The sequence below is a fragment of the Pinus tabuliformis genome, chromosome J (genome assembly GCF_031772625.1).
Source record: "Pinus tabuliformis cultivar Carrire ecotype Pingquan chromosome J, CPIR1, whole genome shotgun sequence".
In the NCBI taxonomy this organism is placed as follows: Eukaryota; Viridiplantae; Streptophyta; class Pinopsida; order Pinales; family Pinaceae; genus Pinus; species Pinus tabuliformis.
In genome coordinates, this window is record NC_142295.1 from 1071488432 (window position 1) to 1071506269 (window position 17838).

General features: G+C 39.9%; 1 protein-coding gene across 1 annotated transcript in view; it reads left to right on the forward strand.

Moving 5' to 3' along the window:
- Nucleotides 1-17838, forward strand: part of SEC8 (subunit of exocyst complex 8) — a 438983-nt gene that overhangs the window by 157885 nt on the left and 263260 nt on the right. Inside the window, exons 9-11 of the mRNA XM_089379035.1 lie at nt 6050-6363; nt 6512-6675; nt 6947-7062. Of these exons, the coding sequence (XP_089235161.1) occupies nt 6050-6363; nt 6512-6675; nt 6947-7062 (594 nt within the window). The remainder of the gene's footprint in view (nt 1-6049; nt 6364-6511; nt 6676-6946; nt 7063-17838) is intronic.

Below are 17838 nucleotides of genomic sequence, written 5' to 3' on the forward strand. Positions count from 1 at the left end.
TCAAGGCTCTAAGGTATGGCCCCTTTTGAGATACTAGAAAAGGTGGGTGATAATGCCTATCGACTCAGTTTACCACCATATATGCGTATTTACTCAGTTATGAATTTAGACAATCTGAAACCTTATGAGCCTTCAATGTTAGATCAGGCAGAGGAACATGTCCTACCTTTTGTGGAGGATTTGGCACCACATGCTCAGGTAGAGTTGACAGAAGATACAGTTTTGAAGAAGAGGTCCAGAACTACAAGATAGGGGTAGCATGATCTTTGGCAGATTGGATTGAAGGGACAACTTCCAGGCAAGGCTAAATGGTACACCAGAGAGAAGGTGGAGGAAAAATTTCCTCACCTCATTTAGTAGAAGCTTTTGGGGACCAAAAGCCTCCCAAAATGGGGAGGTGTGATCTGGATTGGATCATTATATTTTTTGTCATCCATCTCGATGCATTTGGAGTGGAAAAAAGGAGGAATCATCTCACGGGACCATTTTTACTGGCGGGAGCCAGTTTGGCAAAACGGGGTCTGAAACCTTCCAGGAGCATTTTGAGGCATCATATGACGTTTTTTGGGGGTAAAACTTTGTTTCTCTAGCGTAATGCCATTTCAGCTATTCTACACACAAAGATCTTTCTAATGACACAAGAAGCATGTCAATCAGGGTCCGTATGCAAAAGTTATGCCACTCAGAATTTGACCTTCTTGTTTTCACACCTATAGTTCAGGACAATGTCGCGTCAGTCCCCATTATTCATGGAAAAGGGGCTAGCCACGTGATTATGATGTAAAAGACTCTAGAAGAGTGTAAATTGTAACTCTAGTTAAGAGTTGATGTAGTCAAAATTAACCACTAGTAGGCTACGGGCTGTGTTATAATCGATCCACTAGGAGGAAGAGGCATTCCATTGTTTCGAGAGTATTTTGTTCCATAGCTAAGCAAATATAGCCATGGCCCATGAGAGATAGGAAGTAGAGCACACAAAGAGGAGCTGTGCACTGTAGCAGCCCACGAGCCACAAACATTTCTTCTTTGTACCAACAACCATATTTCTAGACAGAGAAAGAGAGCGAATCGGCCTCACCTTCCAGTTGGGTTTTCTCCCGAAAGGGTTTTACCAAAGAGCATCTCTTGTGTCTTATGTGCGTGTGTGGGCTTATTTTGTCATTCACTACTTTTGTGCATAATTTCTATTCGAATGCATGCACGAATTATAGTTAAGTTTACAGATCTTAAAGTTTAATAAAACTGTAATAGTGTAGAATTTTGGATTTTTAATATAATATTGTCAGATCTGTTGTGACGAATTGTCTAGTGGAATATCCATAACAGTTTACGGATCACTACTGTAATACCCAGCCGCAATACAATTCCCTCATACAAACTGAGGGTTTCCTTCTAGGGCAAAAAACACTAGATTAACATAACTTCTACCATTAGATTTTCCGCCTAATGAATGGTCCAGATTGGACTCCTTTGCAACACTAGTGGGGGGCCAAGCCCCCCACACCTCCCCCGTTAGTGATTCGGATCCAGACGTGACTAAAACAAGATCTTTGAATCAGGAAGATAATCAGGCTCCACACCCAAGATGATGAGAATTGAGATGTTGTAATTTGTGGACTTGTGGTTGATGAGGATTATAACTACTAGATGATTGATGTTATATGGTTTAAACCATGTTTTTATGATTTTTATAACTAATTCATCATTGTACATGCTTTTTTTGACATATATGCATCAAAATATATAAAAATATATATTATATAAAAATCGCTCTCGACCCAAAAGCTTATGAAATTGTCGCTCCCCACTCCTGCTTCTGCTCCTGCTTCTTGCTTCCTCTCCTACTTCCAAGCATCCTTGATCACAGTGCATTTGATGTGTTCCCACTATGTGTTAAACTCCTCTGATCTAGCGATGCAATAGGCCTTTTCGTTTTGAAGAATAAGCCCTCTCAACTTATCATAGGAAGGGGCTTTGTACCTTGGGCCAATGGTAGAAACAACATCAAACATAGGTTGGATAGGCCTTTTTGTTTTGAAGAATAAGTCCTCTCAACTTATCATAGGAAGGGGCTTTGTACCTTGGGCCAATGGTAGAAACAACATCAAACATAGGCTGGTAGAATGGAGTAGATGAAGGGCCGTTTGTTGTGGAAGGTGATGTTGAAGAACCACACTCCCTTCTTCCCCCCACTCTTCCCTTTGTAACTTGAATATTCATAGCTTGTTTTCTTTGGCTGCATCCTTATCTTGCAATGCTTTGGTGGTAATATGGATAATTTCTAGACTTGCTTTTGAGCAAAGTTCTACATCATGTCTTGGAATTTGTTCAACTTGGAATTTCAATTGGGAGATTTTCACGGCAAATGCTTCCCATACAACTTGCAATTCATCGTTTGTCTATCGAACCTCCCCTCGGGTTCACCATATTCCCACATAGGGTCCAAATTTCTCGACATTTTTAGTTTTCATTGTAGTGATTAAACTGAGGGCACAAAAAGATTGAAAAAAGTAAAATCAACATTTTTAGAATCAAAATACAAAAATCTTGCATAAAAAAATACAAATCTAAAATTTACATAAACAGTAGATCTCCTATAGTCCAATACAAATTTAAGGAAAAAGAGAGAAAATTGATAGATATGCAAAATGTATCAAAACTCTTTAGAAACAAAAAAGGAGGTGGACATACATGCAAATACAACATGACCATTTGTGGGAATTGAGGAAAGCCTCCCCACTCCACAAAAAAATTATGATAAACAAATCACACTCTCTTCCTAGCAAGATGAAGGAAAACTAATGGGTAGAAGCTAAGTCACCTGACACGGGGATTCGGGATTCGTAGTGTCGGATTCGGACACGTTGCCCCCCGAAACAAGACACATAGGATTCGTTATATATTATTTTATATATGTATATATATTAAAAATTAGATATTTCTTACACAAATTTTAATTAATGATACAAATTTATTGATTTCAAACATAGATCTTCATCTATAGCATGCATAGTACATACAAAATTCAAATACATGTCAGTGGTCACATAAATGATAAATCATGATTCATAATTCATAACTGAAAGACAACTTACAACTACAAGATAGTAAGGTAAGCACATTGACAAATTTTTAACCTATAAAAGAATAACCATCATGAATTATCAAAAACTCTAAAATGCAAACCTCAAAGTTTTTACACCATCAAAAACTTTAAAAATGCAAACCTCAAAGTTTTTACACCATCAAAGACTACTTGAACATTATTCAACCCCATTTCATATATAATCTTATCATTATTTTTTAAAATTTATATATCTCAATAAAATAATAATAATAAAGAAGATATTATATGTATGATCTGAAATTTTACAGACACCAAGACAACCCTACATCTCCCCCTCGCAGTAACATTGAACTGAAATCTTATTCTTGAATTCCTGTGAAGGTTGTCGATGAGATGATCAGATTCATGTTTTGCATTCATCTACTGTTCAGCTTTATCTTTGATTTTGTCAACAGCATCTCCTTTAACAGTTCAAATCCCATCCCAGTGGTTATTCAAAACATTATCCTGAATAATCTTCCAGTCAAAAATCAAACTACACTTTTTTTAACTGAACTACCTTAACTCCTTATCTGGCACAATAGATAAATTGTAAGAAATTGCTGCTGCAGTAGAAATAATTGGTAAACAGAAGCCATGAACGACATATGAAAGAATCAAGGGTCCTTTGGGTTTTGCAGATTTGAGCAATCAAAACTGTCACTCGAAACTGTTTAAAAAGCGAGTTCTCGGAGTTTCCAGGCAATAATGGTTCTGGTATTTCAAGCACATCTTTTGTTAGAACACAACATACAACAACATCTCTTGAGAAACGTAGAATACATAAATGCGACTGCCATCCATTGCTGTTAACTTAGCCATACATCAAACATTAATAAAACAATGCTTGCCAAATGATGAAAAGCGTGACTGTAATGAGCAATTGCGGCCTTTTTCTAACCCGCAGAAGTCACTTTGCCGCTAAACGAGTCCTGGAAAGCAGGACACGCAGTCCAAAATCGTGACACGATGGCGATTTTCGGGACACGCACAGGATTCGACGTGTCATAATCGGATTCGACATGTCATGTTTTTTGGACACATTTTTTGGGTGAATCGTGTCCGACATGCTGGATTCGGACACGTGGCCCCTCCCTAACGAATCCGGTTACTTAGGGTAGAAGAAACCCCATGAAAAATCCAGGAAAAATACAAAAAATAGCCAAGGGAAATTGATGCCCATACCTGCAAATGCATCCATTGTCGAGGGAAATCAATCCCCACTCTGAGAAAACAAGGCGATGACAAAGGAAAATGTGCTCTCCTCTTTTGCTCAAGAAAAATTGGTCTTGTCCTTTTTTCTGCAAACCTTCTTCTTGTTTGCAAAATGAGTGAAAAAACTCAAAAAATCCACTTAAAGCAACCCCATCAGTGGCCTGGTGATTTTTTGCTCATTGTGTGAATTTCTTTGGCACATAAAAAATTATCGGTTTTGACGCACAATAAAATCATCAAGCATTAAAAGTCGTGACATCGTGAGTGTTTCTTGATGTTCATAACACTGAAATTAGTTATCAAGTATTATACTTTAAATATTTAATATAAGTATTTTTTCATGTAACTCATGCACGAGAAGGTGAATTTAATCATTGTTAATGGACGGTAATCAAGGAAAACCTTCAATGTAGACTATAACAGGCCTAACCTGACGAAGACGTCAAAAATTAACATATCAACATGTCATAGAGGAAACTAGCTTGAGACTTGACTCCACCTACAAATGATATCACTCAACCACTCAAGATAACCCATTAAGCCATAATATGAGTATTATATGTTACAAATGTAAATAGAAATATATCTTTAATAATTTATAATTTTTAGTATCTGTATAATTTTTATTTTTAATTATAAAAATATATTTATATTGTTTGTACCTGCCATCTCCCCACTGTATCCGGATCCTAGCTTTTCAAAAATCTGATGGATCTCTATCCAGATCTGAATCTGTATTGGGATCTGTATCTGAATCCTGGTAACATAGTATTTAAGAAAGCCTTGTCTATACATAATTAACTTCTACCTTTTTCCAATTTGTCTTTGCTAGCCCTCTAGCTGGAAAAATGTACAAAATGGGGAGAAATTGGAAAAAGATGTGCTCTTTTCCATACAAGTTGAAATTACTCGAATTTTACCTTGCTTCTCTCATCTAAGACTTTGTTGCTTAGCACTGTTGTCAGGTATATGTTTATTATTATGGTTTTCATATTTCAAAGCATTTTATCCTGTCTATAAGTAAATTTGTGCACTGCTTGCTTTTATATTTTTGGTGATTGTTTTGAATGAGTATAGAAAAAATAGATGTCTCGAATCCAGCTAATATTCTCTCTGTACATTTATTCTAACAATTTTCCTATTTTATGCTAATAAACTTCTTGGTTAAATTTTCTGCATGAATTAGTTTCTGGCATGATTTTTTGGTTTTAGGATTGGTTCACATGTTGATATATTTTCTTGTATTTTGGTTTATGCAACTATAGTTTTGCATTGTAGTTTTGGATCTTTCTCCGGACACAATTTTCTTCCCTGTATACAGCCTCCTAGACAAAGGGGGATGTTTTTTAATTAAAAAATGGTGTCATAAGCATTGAATTGATTTTGTTTTTTCTATAATGTCTTTGGTGTTTTCCCTCATATCTTGTCATATTCTTTCATATATTTTGTTATCTTATCTCCTCTATTCGTGTCTCCAACCATTATTCTAATTTAATTATCTTTTACATAAATCTATATATTCTTTTTTACAGTTACATATGATGTGATCTATGCAGGGATGTCTTGTATGCTACAGTTACAGTTTTTGTTTTTTATTTGTGATTTGAGGATTTGGATTCTGTTTTTCATTGAATTATATCTAGAAAAGGAAATTATTACCATAGTTACTTGTTTCCAAATGTTGAGGCTGTAAGCTTTTCTTTTCTTACAAGATTGATTGTGTGACAGTCAGAGGCTTAGACCTACAATTCATGAAATTATCACATCTGAAATAAAAGCCAAATCAGCAGCACTAGATGCATCGCGGCCTCGTATAGATCAAGTTTCAAAAACAACAGTTCCTGGTTTGAAACATTCCAACGGAGCAGGGTTGGCTGGTTACAAAATTCCAGGCAAACAAAAATATCAGAATGATAGAATAGTCATAGCTCCAACACCTGCAGTAGGTCCAGTTTCATCTTTAATGGCTCCTATGGGTCCAGCTCAAGTGGCAGCACAGGAGCTTTTAGAATCAATACTGGAAATGGTTGTTCAAATACTAGGTGAACTTCACCTTTTATGTATACCTGCCATTCTCTGCTTTAGTTATCTGCACTCGTCCTTACATTCTTTTTTTTCAAATTTCATATGATACCCCTTCTCCTTCAATTTCTTGGTATGCATTGACATGACAACACTGGAAAATTACAGAAAATCATGTTGTAGTTGGAGAAATGATGGAACTGAAGTCTACAGTTCAGGGTAAATCCAGCTCACCGAACACACTAAATGGAGATTTAAGCTGGAATCCTGATTCTGATTCTGCTCGTGCAACTGGAGGCTACAGTTTGGGCTTCTCCTTGATGGTTCTGCAGGTATGTACCATGCAGTCAGTGCTTTTGTAAGAGAAATCCTATTTCTGTCATGTGATAGTTAACTTGCTTAAATCCTATATCATGGTCAACTAGTGAACTGCTTATTTATCCGAAGTAAACTTAAACATCAATCCTGCAAAGGTTGCTGTAATTGTGGAATGCTGATTTGCCAATAAAAGTTGTTTGGTAGGCATGTTATGGCATTGCTTTCATCTACATGTTTATCTGTTTCAACTGATGTGTGGAAACCTACTTTGACTTGGGCTGACAGAGTGAATGCCAGCAGCTTATTTGTGAGATTCTACGTGCTACTCCTGAGGCAGCATCTGCTGATGCTGCCGTTCAAACAGCTAGACTTGCAAGCAAGGTTCCTGCAAAAGAAACACGGTTGGTTACAGTCAATCATTTTATTCAGTTTTTCTATAATTCAGAGATCAGCAAAAGAATATTCAAGTTCTTATTTTGCCTACTTCTGGTTTAGCTTGATTTAAGATTTTCATGTGCAGGCCTTTTTCTATGGTATTTTATAACAAATGTTTCCCATGATGACATAAGTTTGACCAATATTTTTAGGCAGTAGCTGTCACTTTATAGATAAAAATAGAGAAGTTCTAGTGACTTGCGTTCTGCTACTGACAAATGTCCAAGTCTTAAAAGCTGAACTTATAGGTAGTGGTACTATTTTCCTATTAGAGACATTTAAAGCATAATATGACCAGGTAGATGATAATGACCTTCACTGTATGCAACAAATACTGATGTTTTATGTTCTATACACTGGGAAGTGGAGTGTTGCAACTAGATTTGAGGAGAAGCCCGAGGAGCTCCACAATTTCAACAATTATGATTTATCAATTATTATATGGGGGCATACTGTGATGTGCCACACATCATCACCACATTACAGCAGGTCACTTATCCTTGTGTTGCTTTAGGATGAGAAAGGAATAAAGAAAGACTTTATTTTTATTTTCAGTAGTGATGAAAAGCAAGTCAGTGACACTCATGTGTACATCAACAAGGAATGCTTAGGGCATTTCCTCTCTAGAAAATGACAAACAATGTGAAAATAAATGTAAAGGTGAGGATGAACCTGCAACCATGCAGTGAAGAGCACCTCTGTAAAACAGAATGGGGATAGCAAGCTAGGTCACACTAGAAAGAAACAGTCAGTTGAAAGGCCCCTAACCATTAACTGGGGCCGGAGAATCCCAGATACTGAGCCTATGGCCCAAAACACATTTGAATAACATATGCAAGATTATGGATTAAATAGGACATGTAGTAAACATGCAGAATTGCAGATTTTGAAGTCTAGTTAATACTTTGTGGCCATAGCTATGCTTTTTCTAGGCATGCAACGAATTTTTATGCACTCCTCTCCCCATTTTTGACATTTCTGCTTATCAAGTTTCAAGTGTTAGTTATACTACCAAAGAATTTTATATTTGATTTTAAAACAAGTGTCACTCTAATGAACATCATAGTGGCATTTGGATATAGAACATCATTTCTCCTGAAATTTAGAACCTGTTGGCTCACACAATTCATCTAATTATATATATACATACACTTGATTATTCTTGATAGACCTTGTTTTCAACATATATTGATTGCAATGTGTGTTAGTGCTACCCTCAGAATAGTAGTTCTTCAATCCTTTTGTAAACCACGTTCTCAACCTCAAGGATTCACATTACCACAAAATAGATTGCAGGATTAAAAGGCAACCTTGTTTCCTAGAGCAGGAAAATCTGTTAAAGCTTAAAAGTAATCACTGGTTTTGCTCATTATTTGCCACGTTGATGCCTTTATAGACAATGGTTCATCAATATATCCCAGCGGCACTAAAAAGCCTAGCCTTTATAACATTCATGATTTATGGTCCCTAAGTTGTAATATCCCCAATTTTTAATTTTCATTTGAGGAGGTCAATGGAGATCATTGATGTGGTGCTACGCATCGCACAATTTTGCAATTCGAGCATTGGAGGCAATTTTGATATGGGAGGCATGAGGACTTAGGAGAATAGGAGAAATTACTGTAATGATCCTAAACATGAATGTAAGTGATATACAAAGCATGCAAACAATCTAGTAATAAGAAAAACGAAATATACATTAAGCACCCAAGGAAACACTGGAAATAGAGAACTGCTGAGCCATTTTATTACTTCTTCAGGAGAAAATACAATAGTAAAATAGAATGGTGCACCTGGGCTTGTCTCAATGGACAAGCATGACAAACTCAGGTGAGAAAGTGCTGAGCTGAAGTCTGCTACAACTGCTGCACCAAATTGAACTGCGTTGCCCTAGAATACTGCTCTGTCTGCTGACTTTGAAGGGCTGGAATCACTGCTTCCCGTGCTTAGAAAATTATGAAACTTTATATTTGGGATCCTTGTCAAAAACCCAGAAAAACCCAAAAAGGATTTTGATTAGTTTAGATTCTGATTTTCGACCCCCTTGGAGCCTCACCGGAGCTCTCGCTGCCAATTTCGACTTGCTGGAAACTGCTTGTAAATCCACTTGAAAAATTCTCCAAAATACTGAGTTCACCCATGCTATCCAATCCCTAACTCCCTGGATGATCTCTTGGCCCAACTCAGCTGCTCCCAAGTACCACAATTTTTTTTTGTGTGGCCTCTGCGTTGTCCCCCAGGCCAGCAGTTTGAATTGCTAGAATGTTGGCTCAACTGGCTGTAAAATCCAACAGGAACGCTGGTCTAATGCTGCTACCTCAGCTCCCCAACTCCCAAACCAGCAATCAGATCTCTGCTTGCCTCAATCTCCCTCTGCGTGTTTCCCATCTGCCCAAAAATACGCACTCCTTGCTTTGCGCTGGTTGGTGGTGCTATGTCACTGCTATTGTTTTAAGATTCGACCGACTCGGAACCGATTCGGCTGAGTTGGTATGAGTCAAGGCCTCACCGGGTTGACTCGACTAATGAAACGGTTCGGCTGGCCGGGTTATTACCAAGCCGGCTCGGCCTAGTTCGAGCCTACTCGGCCGGGTTGGATGACAGCAGCCCGTGAACCAAAAAACAACGATTTTTTTTTAAATTTTTTGCTTTTGGGGGACTCCAAACAGGTTTCTAATTTTCCTATAATGTATTTGGGGTCCATTCCCCTCTTCTAAACCCTATAAAACCCACCCGACCCCTCTCATTTCCTCACAACTATCTCATGTATTTGAGTGAGAGTTTGTGAGGAGTTGTGGAGTTTGTTTTTGGAGCAACAGTGAGGAGTCTTGGGCAAGCATCATAGCAGGAGTGAGGAGCTTCTTGGGCAGCCATTTGGAGCAGCATTGAGGAGTTGGTTTCTTGGAGAAACCTTGAGGAGGCAGTTTGTGCTTGGAGGTCCTCTGCTCAGCCACGACAGAAGTGCATATCTCGTCTATCTCAGCTTGCAGCTACTGCACAGCTTGCTAGTGCTACCACTTCTACAGTTGTAGTTGGAGATGATGATGAAGAGGAGCCATGGGGCCCCCTGTTTGACTCTGATCTAGAGGTTGATCCAAATGATCTTGGCTCCACTAGCAGTAGCCAGTAGTACTGGTCACAGTTTACTTTTGTTGTAGAGGCCATTTCTAGCCTCCTTGGTTATGTGTTTTTGTTTTGATCTCTATATCATCATGTATATATTGGACAGTGCACTGGGTGCCATTTTGGTATAATGGATATATAATGAGCCTAATTTGATCATATGTTGTCTTCTATCTATATTCTAATGCTGTGTGTTTGGAAACATGAATGAAAATCTTCAAAATTATGTTTTTTTATAAAAAAAAATATTTAATGTATTTTTTACGACAACAGAGTCATTGAAATCGAGTTGGCCGAGTCGATATTGAGTCGGAGTCAGAGTTTTAAAACATTGGTCACTGCCCCAAAACTCCTGAAATCCTTGTAGAACTACCTCTCTGGGGCGGGCACGGATGGTCCCCGGAAGTAGAGGTTGAATCTCCCGCTTGAGAGATTCGTGGCTAAACAGCCGGTTGACTCAGCTAAACAACAGAGTGAATAGTCAAGTGATTTTGTTTGCAAGATGTATGAATGAATCGAAAATGAGAGTTGCTCCATCCTTATAACTCCTTGGGCCTCCCTAGCCTCATGTGGGCCCCTCCATCCACCTATTCGACTTTCCCTCCATGTTATTCGAATGGGCCAATTGGAACTCCCATGTGGGTGGCCCCCACATTCCACTAGCAACCAAATAAAGTCGAATTGCCTCCTAAGTCCCTAAGTCGAAAATGATGGGTTCTCTTCCTTAGCCAAAATCGTGCAACACTGTGTAGCAACACCCTGTTACAAATGTGTTTGAAAAGGGACATGACAATTACAACCTTGGTGGAATGTGGGGACCTCAAAAAGGAGGCAATTCGACCCCTAGAGATAATTCACACTTGTGGAGGAAGAGAGAGAAGGAAAGGGAGCATGAGTTAGTGGAAAATGGGGTCCACCAAGGCAGAGAGGACCAACTTGAGGCAAGGAGGCCTCCATTTGGTATCTTTTGACAATTTTTTTTTTGAACACAAGTTTTCTTGAGTTGTTTAGCCAAGTCAACTGGTGTTGTTTAGCACAAGGGATTCCCAAGCGAGAATTCCACCTCTTCTTTCAGTGAACTTTGAGTGTCACCCTAGGAGAGAAATTGGGGGTTGTTTCGGGTAATTTAGGAGCCACATTGCAGTTAGTTCTTTAGCTGGTGCATTTTCTCCTAGGGCACATAAATAAATTCGTGTGGGTGATAGAGACCAACAAGAAGGGAATTTGGGCATCAAATTTTGCAGAGATTTATCTTCCAAAGAAGAGAGTATTTCCCTCAGAATTTGCGGGGTTGAGAGGGCCACTTTTAGGAGGGTCGAATTACTCAAATTCAGGGCCTGCACAAGGTCACTGAACAACTTCTGTGCAACCATAAAGAGTAGGGAGTTTAGGGAGAGAGTTGGGAAAGGAGAAATAAGGGGAAGGGGAGCAACAATTAGCAGATATTTGAGGACACCTTTTAGTAGTGAATTGAGCCATCTCACAACAAATTTCTTCCTACAACACCATTTCCCAGCTAGTTAGAGCTCACACACTTCTTGGGGGTCATTGGGATATGTTAGAATCAATCCAAACCATTTCTGGGTTTAGGTCGGTTTGGTGAGAGGAGTCTCAAGTTAATTTCGCAGAATATTTTGGATAATATTTCTGGTAGAAATTAGTGCTCCAATCAACAGCTAGCAGTAGAAATTACTGGAGGAGGGTGCAATTCACTCTGGGACCATTTCCACCACTTGGGTCCGTGAGATATTTCTGGGTTTGGTTGGGCTTATTGAGGAGAGGTGCCAACTAAAATTTTAGGAGTTTTTGAGCACATTTGAGGTAGATTTCCCAATTTCCTCCCAATAGCAGAAGCAAAAATTTCTGGGGCAGCGCAGAGCTTTGGTGGGTAGATATTTCGGCACTTGGGCATTCAATTTGCAACCTGGGTTTTTCCTTGCTTGCTGTAGCAAGCCCAGGTTCCTCTTTCTCTATCTATATTGTACTCATTCTGCTCCAATTAATAAGATGACTCAGAATTTTGGTGCCATTTCCTGTGTTATTTGATAATTGTGTGTGCGTGTAAAATTTGGTTGTTGTTCATAGTTTATGTTACTGTTATCCACTTAATCTTTCCAGTAGAAATATTATGTAAGTTCTGTTGTGTGCAATATGGGGCTTACTAAGAATGCAATGCTATTTCCTCCCTTGTAACAATGGGAAGGATCATTAAAGTGTTGGAAATGTGCTTGGAATTAGAGTCAGTTTCTTTTTAAGGCCTCTACAGGTGGCTTATTGGCAACACAACAGGTTGCGCGGGTGTTTGCTGTAGAATGTTTGACTAAAATGTTGTGCTTATGGCTATACAATTTAAATTGGGTTCAAAAAAATTGTTTTGAATCAAAAATTTCCCAAAGTGCAACTTGTCCTATTTTTTCCAATGTTCCACCAAGTTTCCAGAATGGGGGAGCACAAGAGTGGAGAAACACACATGGGGAACATGTGGGAGCCACCCCTAAATTTGATGGAAATTGATTTTGGACTGCAATAAACAGAGTTCGTACTCAACAAAATATTCATAATATTAGGAATATGTAAATATCCTTTATAGGACAAGTAATATATTTATATAAGAATGTTGAATGTACAAGAGGTATTGATATGATATGATAAGATTTCAAATGAAGGCCCTGCTTATATACTAGGCAAGTTGCCTCTTCACGAATAGTCGTGTCCTTAAGGACATGTTTCTTCAATATGCTAATTATTTATTAATTATTAATTATATTATGTTCATAACGTTGCCTTCTCCTTTTGAAAAAGCTTTGTCCTCAAGACTTATGGATGGCAACGCTTGAATTTTTTTCTTGTCTCGTAATGTCTTCTCGTCTTTCTCAATTCTTGGAATTAACATCTTTGTGTGAAAATTCTATCACTGCAGCAACTGATTTACTTTTCTTACTTATTTCATCATAGGTTATTCATGAAATTACTTCAACAAACATTAAAATAAATATTGTTGCAATTATCACATCGTAATACAGAAACAAAAATATGCACACACTGACATAGTTATTTTGGACTAATGTCCCCGGAAAAACCCAATGTGGGAAAACCGGTGCAGCAAGGGAGATTTTATTATTTAGCAATTTTCTTGTACAATAGGGTGCCAAACTGGCTTACCCATAGATAGACAAACTTCCAACACTTTACTAAACCCAGCATAGGCCCTACTGACCTCTGCTATAGCCTGAAACCCTCTGTGTCAGCTTGAAACACTCTGCGTCAGCCTACTAAGGCTTTGCACAGCCTCTCTGGGCTTCTGTGTCACTCCTGCAACCTCTGCTTGGATGACACAGGCCCTTCTGGCTCTGCGCAGTCTCTGCTGCCTCTGCGTGGCTTCCTCTGGCTCTGCGTCTGCCTCTTCTGTGCTGATCTCCCGTCTCTTTGTTTCGTACTTGCTGCCTCTTGAATGCTATCCAGACCACTGGTCCAATTTCTCAGCAAACCCCACTCTAGAAATTGAATTGACTGGTCTCCCTCAGTATGTTCTCTAAGTGCCCCTCAAGCCTCCTCTTATACTTTTTCTGTTGACATCTCAGAGGTCGAGATTAAGTCCCTAATCAACGACTAAGATTAGGTCTAGCTTGATCCATGTCTTTTGGACCATTCTAACCCTGATTCATATTAATACACATTAATATTTTATTTTCCCTATGTTTAGACTTAGGGATTCCATTAAAAATATTAATTATTTTAATATCTCCTGATCTGTTTAGAATCTGGCCAAACCCTTTCTGGGTATTTGAGATCTTATGTGCCCCAACCTCTCCACCAAATTTCGTGGCTAGAGCACATCCGATGCTACCCCAAATCAACATTTTGACAATACAAGACGATATGAACCTTTGAGTGTGGTGTATAATTGTTGTATTGTAAAATGATTGAACCATCCTAAATCAATCATCTATGGAGCCTTGCGATTATTAGATACCTTGGATGAAGTGTTATCATAACACTGAATTGTGTTGACATCGATATTGTTTGGAGCATAAGTTAGCTGTTTCTGGCCTGAGTGACATGGGTGTACTGACTGGTTAATGTTTGTGCTCTTGTGATTAGGATGTTGATAAGGTGTCTTCATAGTGTTTTGTTGATTTGCTTTCAAAGTTTTATTTTCTTCGTGCATGGATGTTGCCTTATTAATTGTTGAACTTTTGTTAATAAGTACACTCTAAATTTCTATGTAACAAACAAAGTTCGTACTTTGCAATAAACTTTCAAAACACTTCGAAGACAAGGACATACATTGTAGGACAAATAATTGTATATAAGAATATTTGAATACAAGTGAGATGATTACAAATCAAGGTGAGGACCTTCTTATATATGTAGGTGTTGGAATTTCTAAGTCTAACTGTTAGAAACCCTTCATGTACTTTTCTGATTTATTTCTACCTACCTGTTTTGATTAATTAACAAGTTATTTACCATGTAAATACTGAAAATAAATACAAGTACATGCTCAGCACATTACAAATCATCAACTGAAGGAAAAAAAACAAGCACACAAGTGACACCGTTGTTTTTGGACCAATGTCCCCGGAAAAACCCAATGCGGGAAAACCGGTGCAACTATCTGAGGGTTTTAATTATTAAGCACTTTCGGAATACAATGTGGGTGCCAAAACTGGCTCACACAACAGAGAATAATCTCTGCAGTAGTACCTCTCAGTCGGAGACAGATGTTTCGGCTGAAACCCCAGATAAACACTCCGACAACTCCCACCTCCAATCTGCCCCACGAAAACCCCAGTGTCAACCTCTATGGACCGTGTCAGCCCTTTCTGGCCCAGCGTCTACCCAGTGTCACCCTAACTCGCTCTGTGTCAACCTCTGGAGGCACTGCGTCTGCCCTTAGAGCCTCTGCGTCACCCATGCTGGCTCTTTGAGGCACTGCACAGCTCCAGGCTACCTCTGCGTGAGGCCTGGATGGCTCTGTGTCCCTCTCTCTTGGCTTTTGCGCTGATCCTCATGGTACTATCTCTGCCTCTCTGCTTTTGTATTCACTACCCCTTAGCTGCAACTCTAATCACTCCTTCGATTTCCTCAGCAAGCCTAGCCCCAGAAAATCGAATTCTTGATCAACTCGGTGTATTCTCCAAGTGACCCTCAACCCTCTTCTTATACTTTTCTCGTTGACAATTCAACGGCTGAGATTAAGTCCCTAATGAACAACTAAGATTAACTTTGGCTTGATCCATGACTTTTGGACCCTTCTAACACATTTTTATATTAATTCGCATTAATATTTTATTTTCCCTAAGTTTAGACTTAGGGACTCCATTAAAAATATTAATTATTTTAATATCTCCCAAACTGTTTAGAATCTGCCCAAACCATTTCTGAGTATTGGAGATCTCATGTGCTTTAGCCTCTCCACCAATTTTCGTGGCTAGAGCACATCCGATTCTACCCCAAATGAACACTCCCTCTTAGTGAGGACTGTGCTCTAGCAATACTTCTCACTGAGCATCACCCTGATCATCAGGCATCGGTCCCTGTGCTGATGCTAGGCTTGCTGCTCAACATCCTCTGCACTGCTACATGATGTACTGCTGCCCATGGCCCTGACACTGCCATTGCTGCATCTGTACGACAACTCCCTTTGCATTTGTTTGCTGCCCATGGCCCTGCCACTGCTAACTGCTGCACTACAACTCAGTTACTGAGAAGTAAGTAACTGATCTACCAACTTTGACATCTCCGTCAGGCTAGAAACATTCTTGATGCTGAAGCTGCCTTTGTCACTGACAAGTGCTCCCTCTCTGACCTCTGCGCTGCGGCAAGAACTTTGTGCATCTCGCATTGTTGCCTCACGCTGTCCTGGGACTCTTGCACTGTAGCTCCCTCTGTCGCTCCATCCACATCCGTCTCTACTGACATCCGCCAATCCTGCTACTCCTCTTCGGGGCTCTCGTAGCAAGGTATAATCCAAGAGGTTGGGTACCTCGAGGATCCTGCCCCTCATCGCCTGTAGTCCATCTGACTACAGCTCGATGTCTCCCCACTTCCTCTCAAGTGGCGTATGAGCACTCATGGCACAATCATCATCTATCTCCACTTCTTTCTCTGCCCTTGCTGGCGCAACCTTGGTCTTAGAAGCCTCTCCCTTGCTCTTCTTCCTTGGACACTGGCTCGCATAGTGACCCAGTTCCCCACAGTGGAAGCATTTGACCTTGGAGAGGTCCTTCTTCTTTTGTTTCTCCGGCTTTTCCTCAGATGCTAGGGCATCATCCTCCTCTTCCTCCTTCTTGATTCTGATCCCCTTGCTGCTGCTTCCCACCTTGCTTAGCCTTCTGATCTCTTCTTGGCGAAGAGCCGCCCACATTGCCTCCCAATCTTGAAGGGTCGCCTTGCCCAGTATGGTATGGACAAACACCTCCAAGTCTTTAGGGACTGCATTCAGGGCTGTTCTCACCATCAATTCTTGATCTGGCGTGGCCCCTATGGAAGTCAGCTGATCTCGGATCTCCTTCAATCGACCAAAGAAGGTGTCGATCTGTTCTCCCTCCTGCATCTGATATGACCGCAACTAATTTTCTAGTAGCATCCTTCTCTGCACAGAAGTATGCTGGTACAATATATTTAGGGCCTCCCACATCTCATTTGCCATGTCCTTTTCGGCAATGTGTGGTACTATATTGTCCTTGACCTCGTCAAGGATGATGCTCTTGGCCCTCGCCGTTGCCTCCTCGTACTTGTCGTTCTCAGCTGGGTCCATTGGGATCACTATCGCCTTCAAGGCAAAGTGCTTGACATGATTCCTGTCTAGAACGGATAAGATTTTGGCCTTCCAGACTACGAAGTTTGAGGCTCTATCCAGTCTGTCCTGGTCGCTTACCTCGTTCACAGCCATCTCGCTTCTCATCTACTTCCCTTCTGGAAGTTCTCGGTGTGACTCCCTTTGAGCCTTGATTTCCCTCCTGGAAACCCTTTTGCCAATGTCAAGATGCCCCCACTCTGATCGTTAGTGCAGCTGCACCACTGATTCGGATTTCTTGGCTAGAAATCCTCGGTAGCAACTACCTCCTCCTTGGTCTTGCTCTGTTAGGTACTGTTCTGACTACAATACCCCACCAATTTCACTCTACAGTGTACCCACAGCCTCCTAAGCTCTAACAAACTGAAGGTTAGAGCTTCTAGGCTCTGCGCAATCCTGACACTAGCAAAATCCACACCTCATAGCCATAGGCGTTAATCCTTCTTGACTGAGAAAGATGACTTGGCACTGCGTAGGTTGAGTCTGCTCCCCTTTGCCACTGCGCTGATCCTCTTCCCGACTCAAACTTGATGACGCAGGCACTGCGTCACCCCTTCTTTGTTGCTTCTCTGCTAGGAACAGCTTCTGTCACTTGGGACAACTGTTTTCTGCTGCTGCTGCTTTGCTCAACTGATGTCCTTAGTTCTCCTGTGATCTGCAACCACGCTCTGATACCATGTTGGAATTTCTAAGTCCAACTGTTAGAAAACCTTCATGTACTTTTTTGATTTATTTCTGCCTACTTGTTCTGATTAATTAACAAGTTATTTACGATGTAAATACTGAAAATAAATACAAGTACATGCTCAACACATTA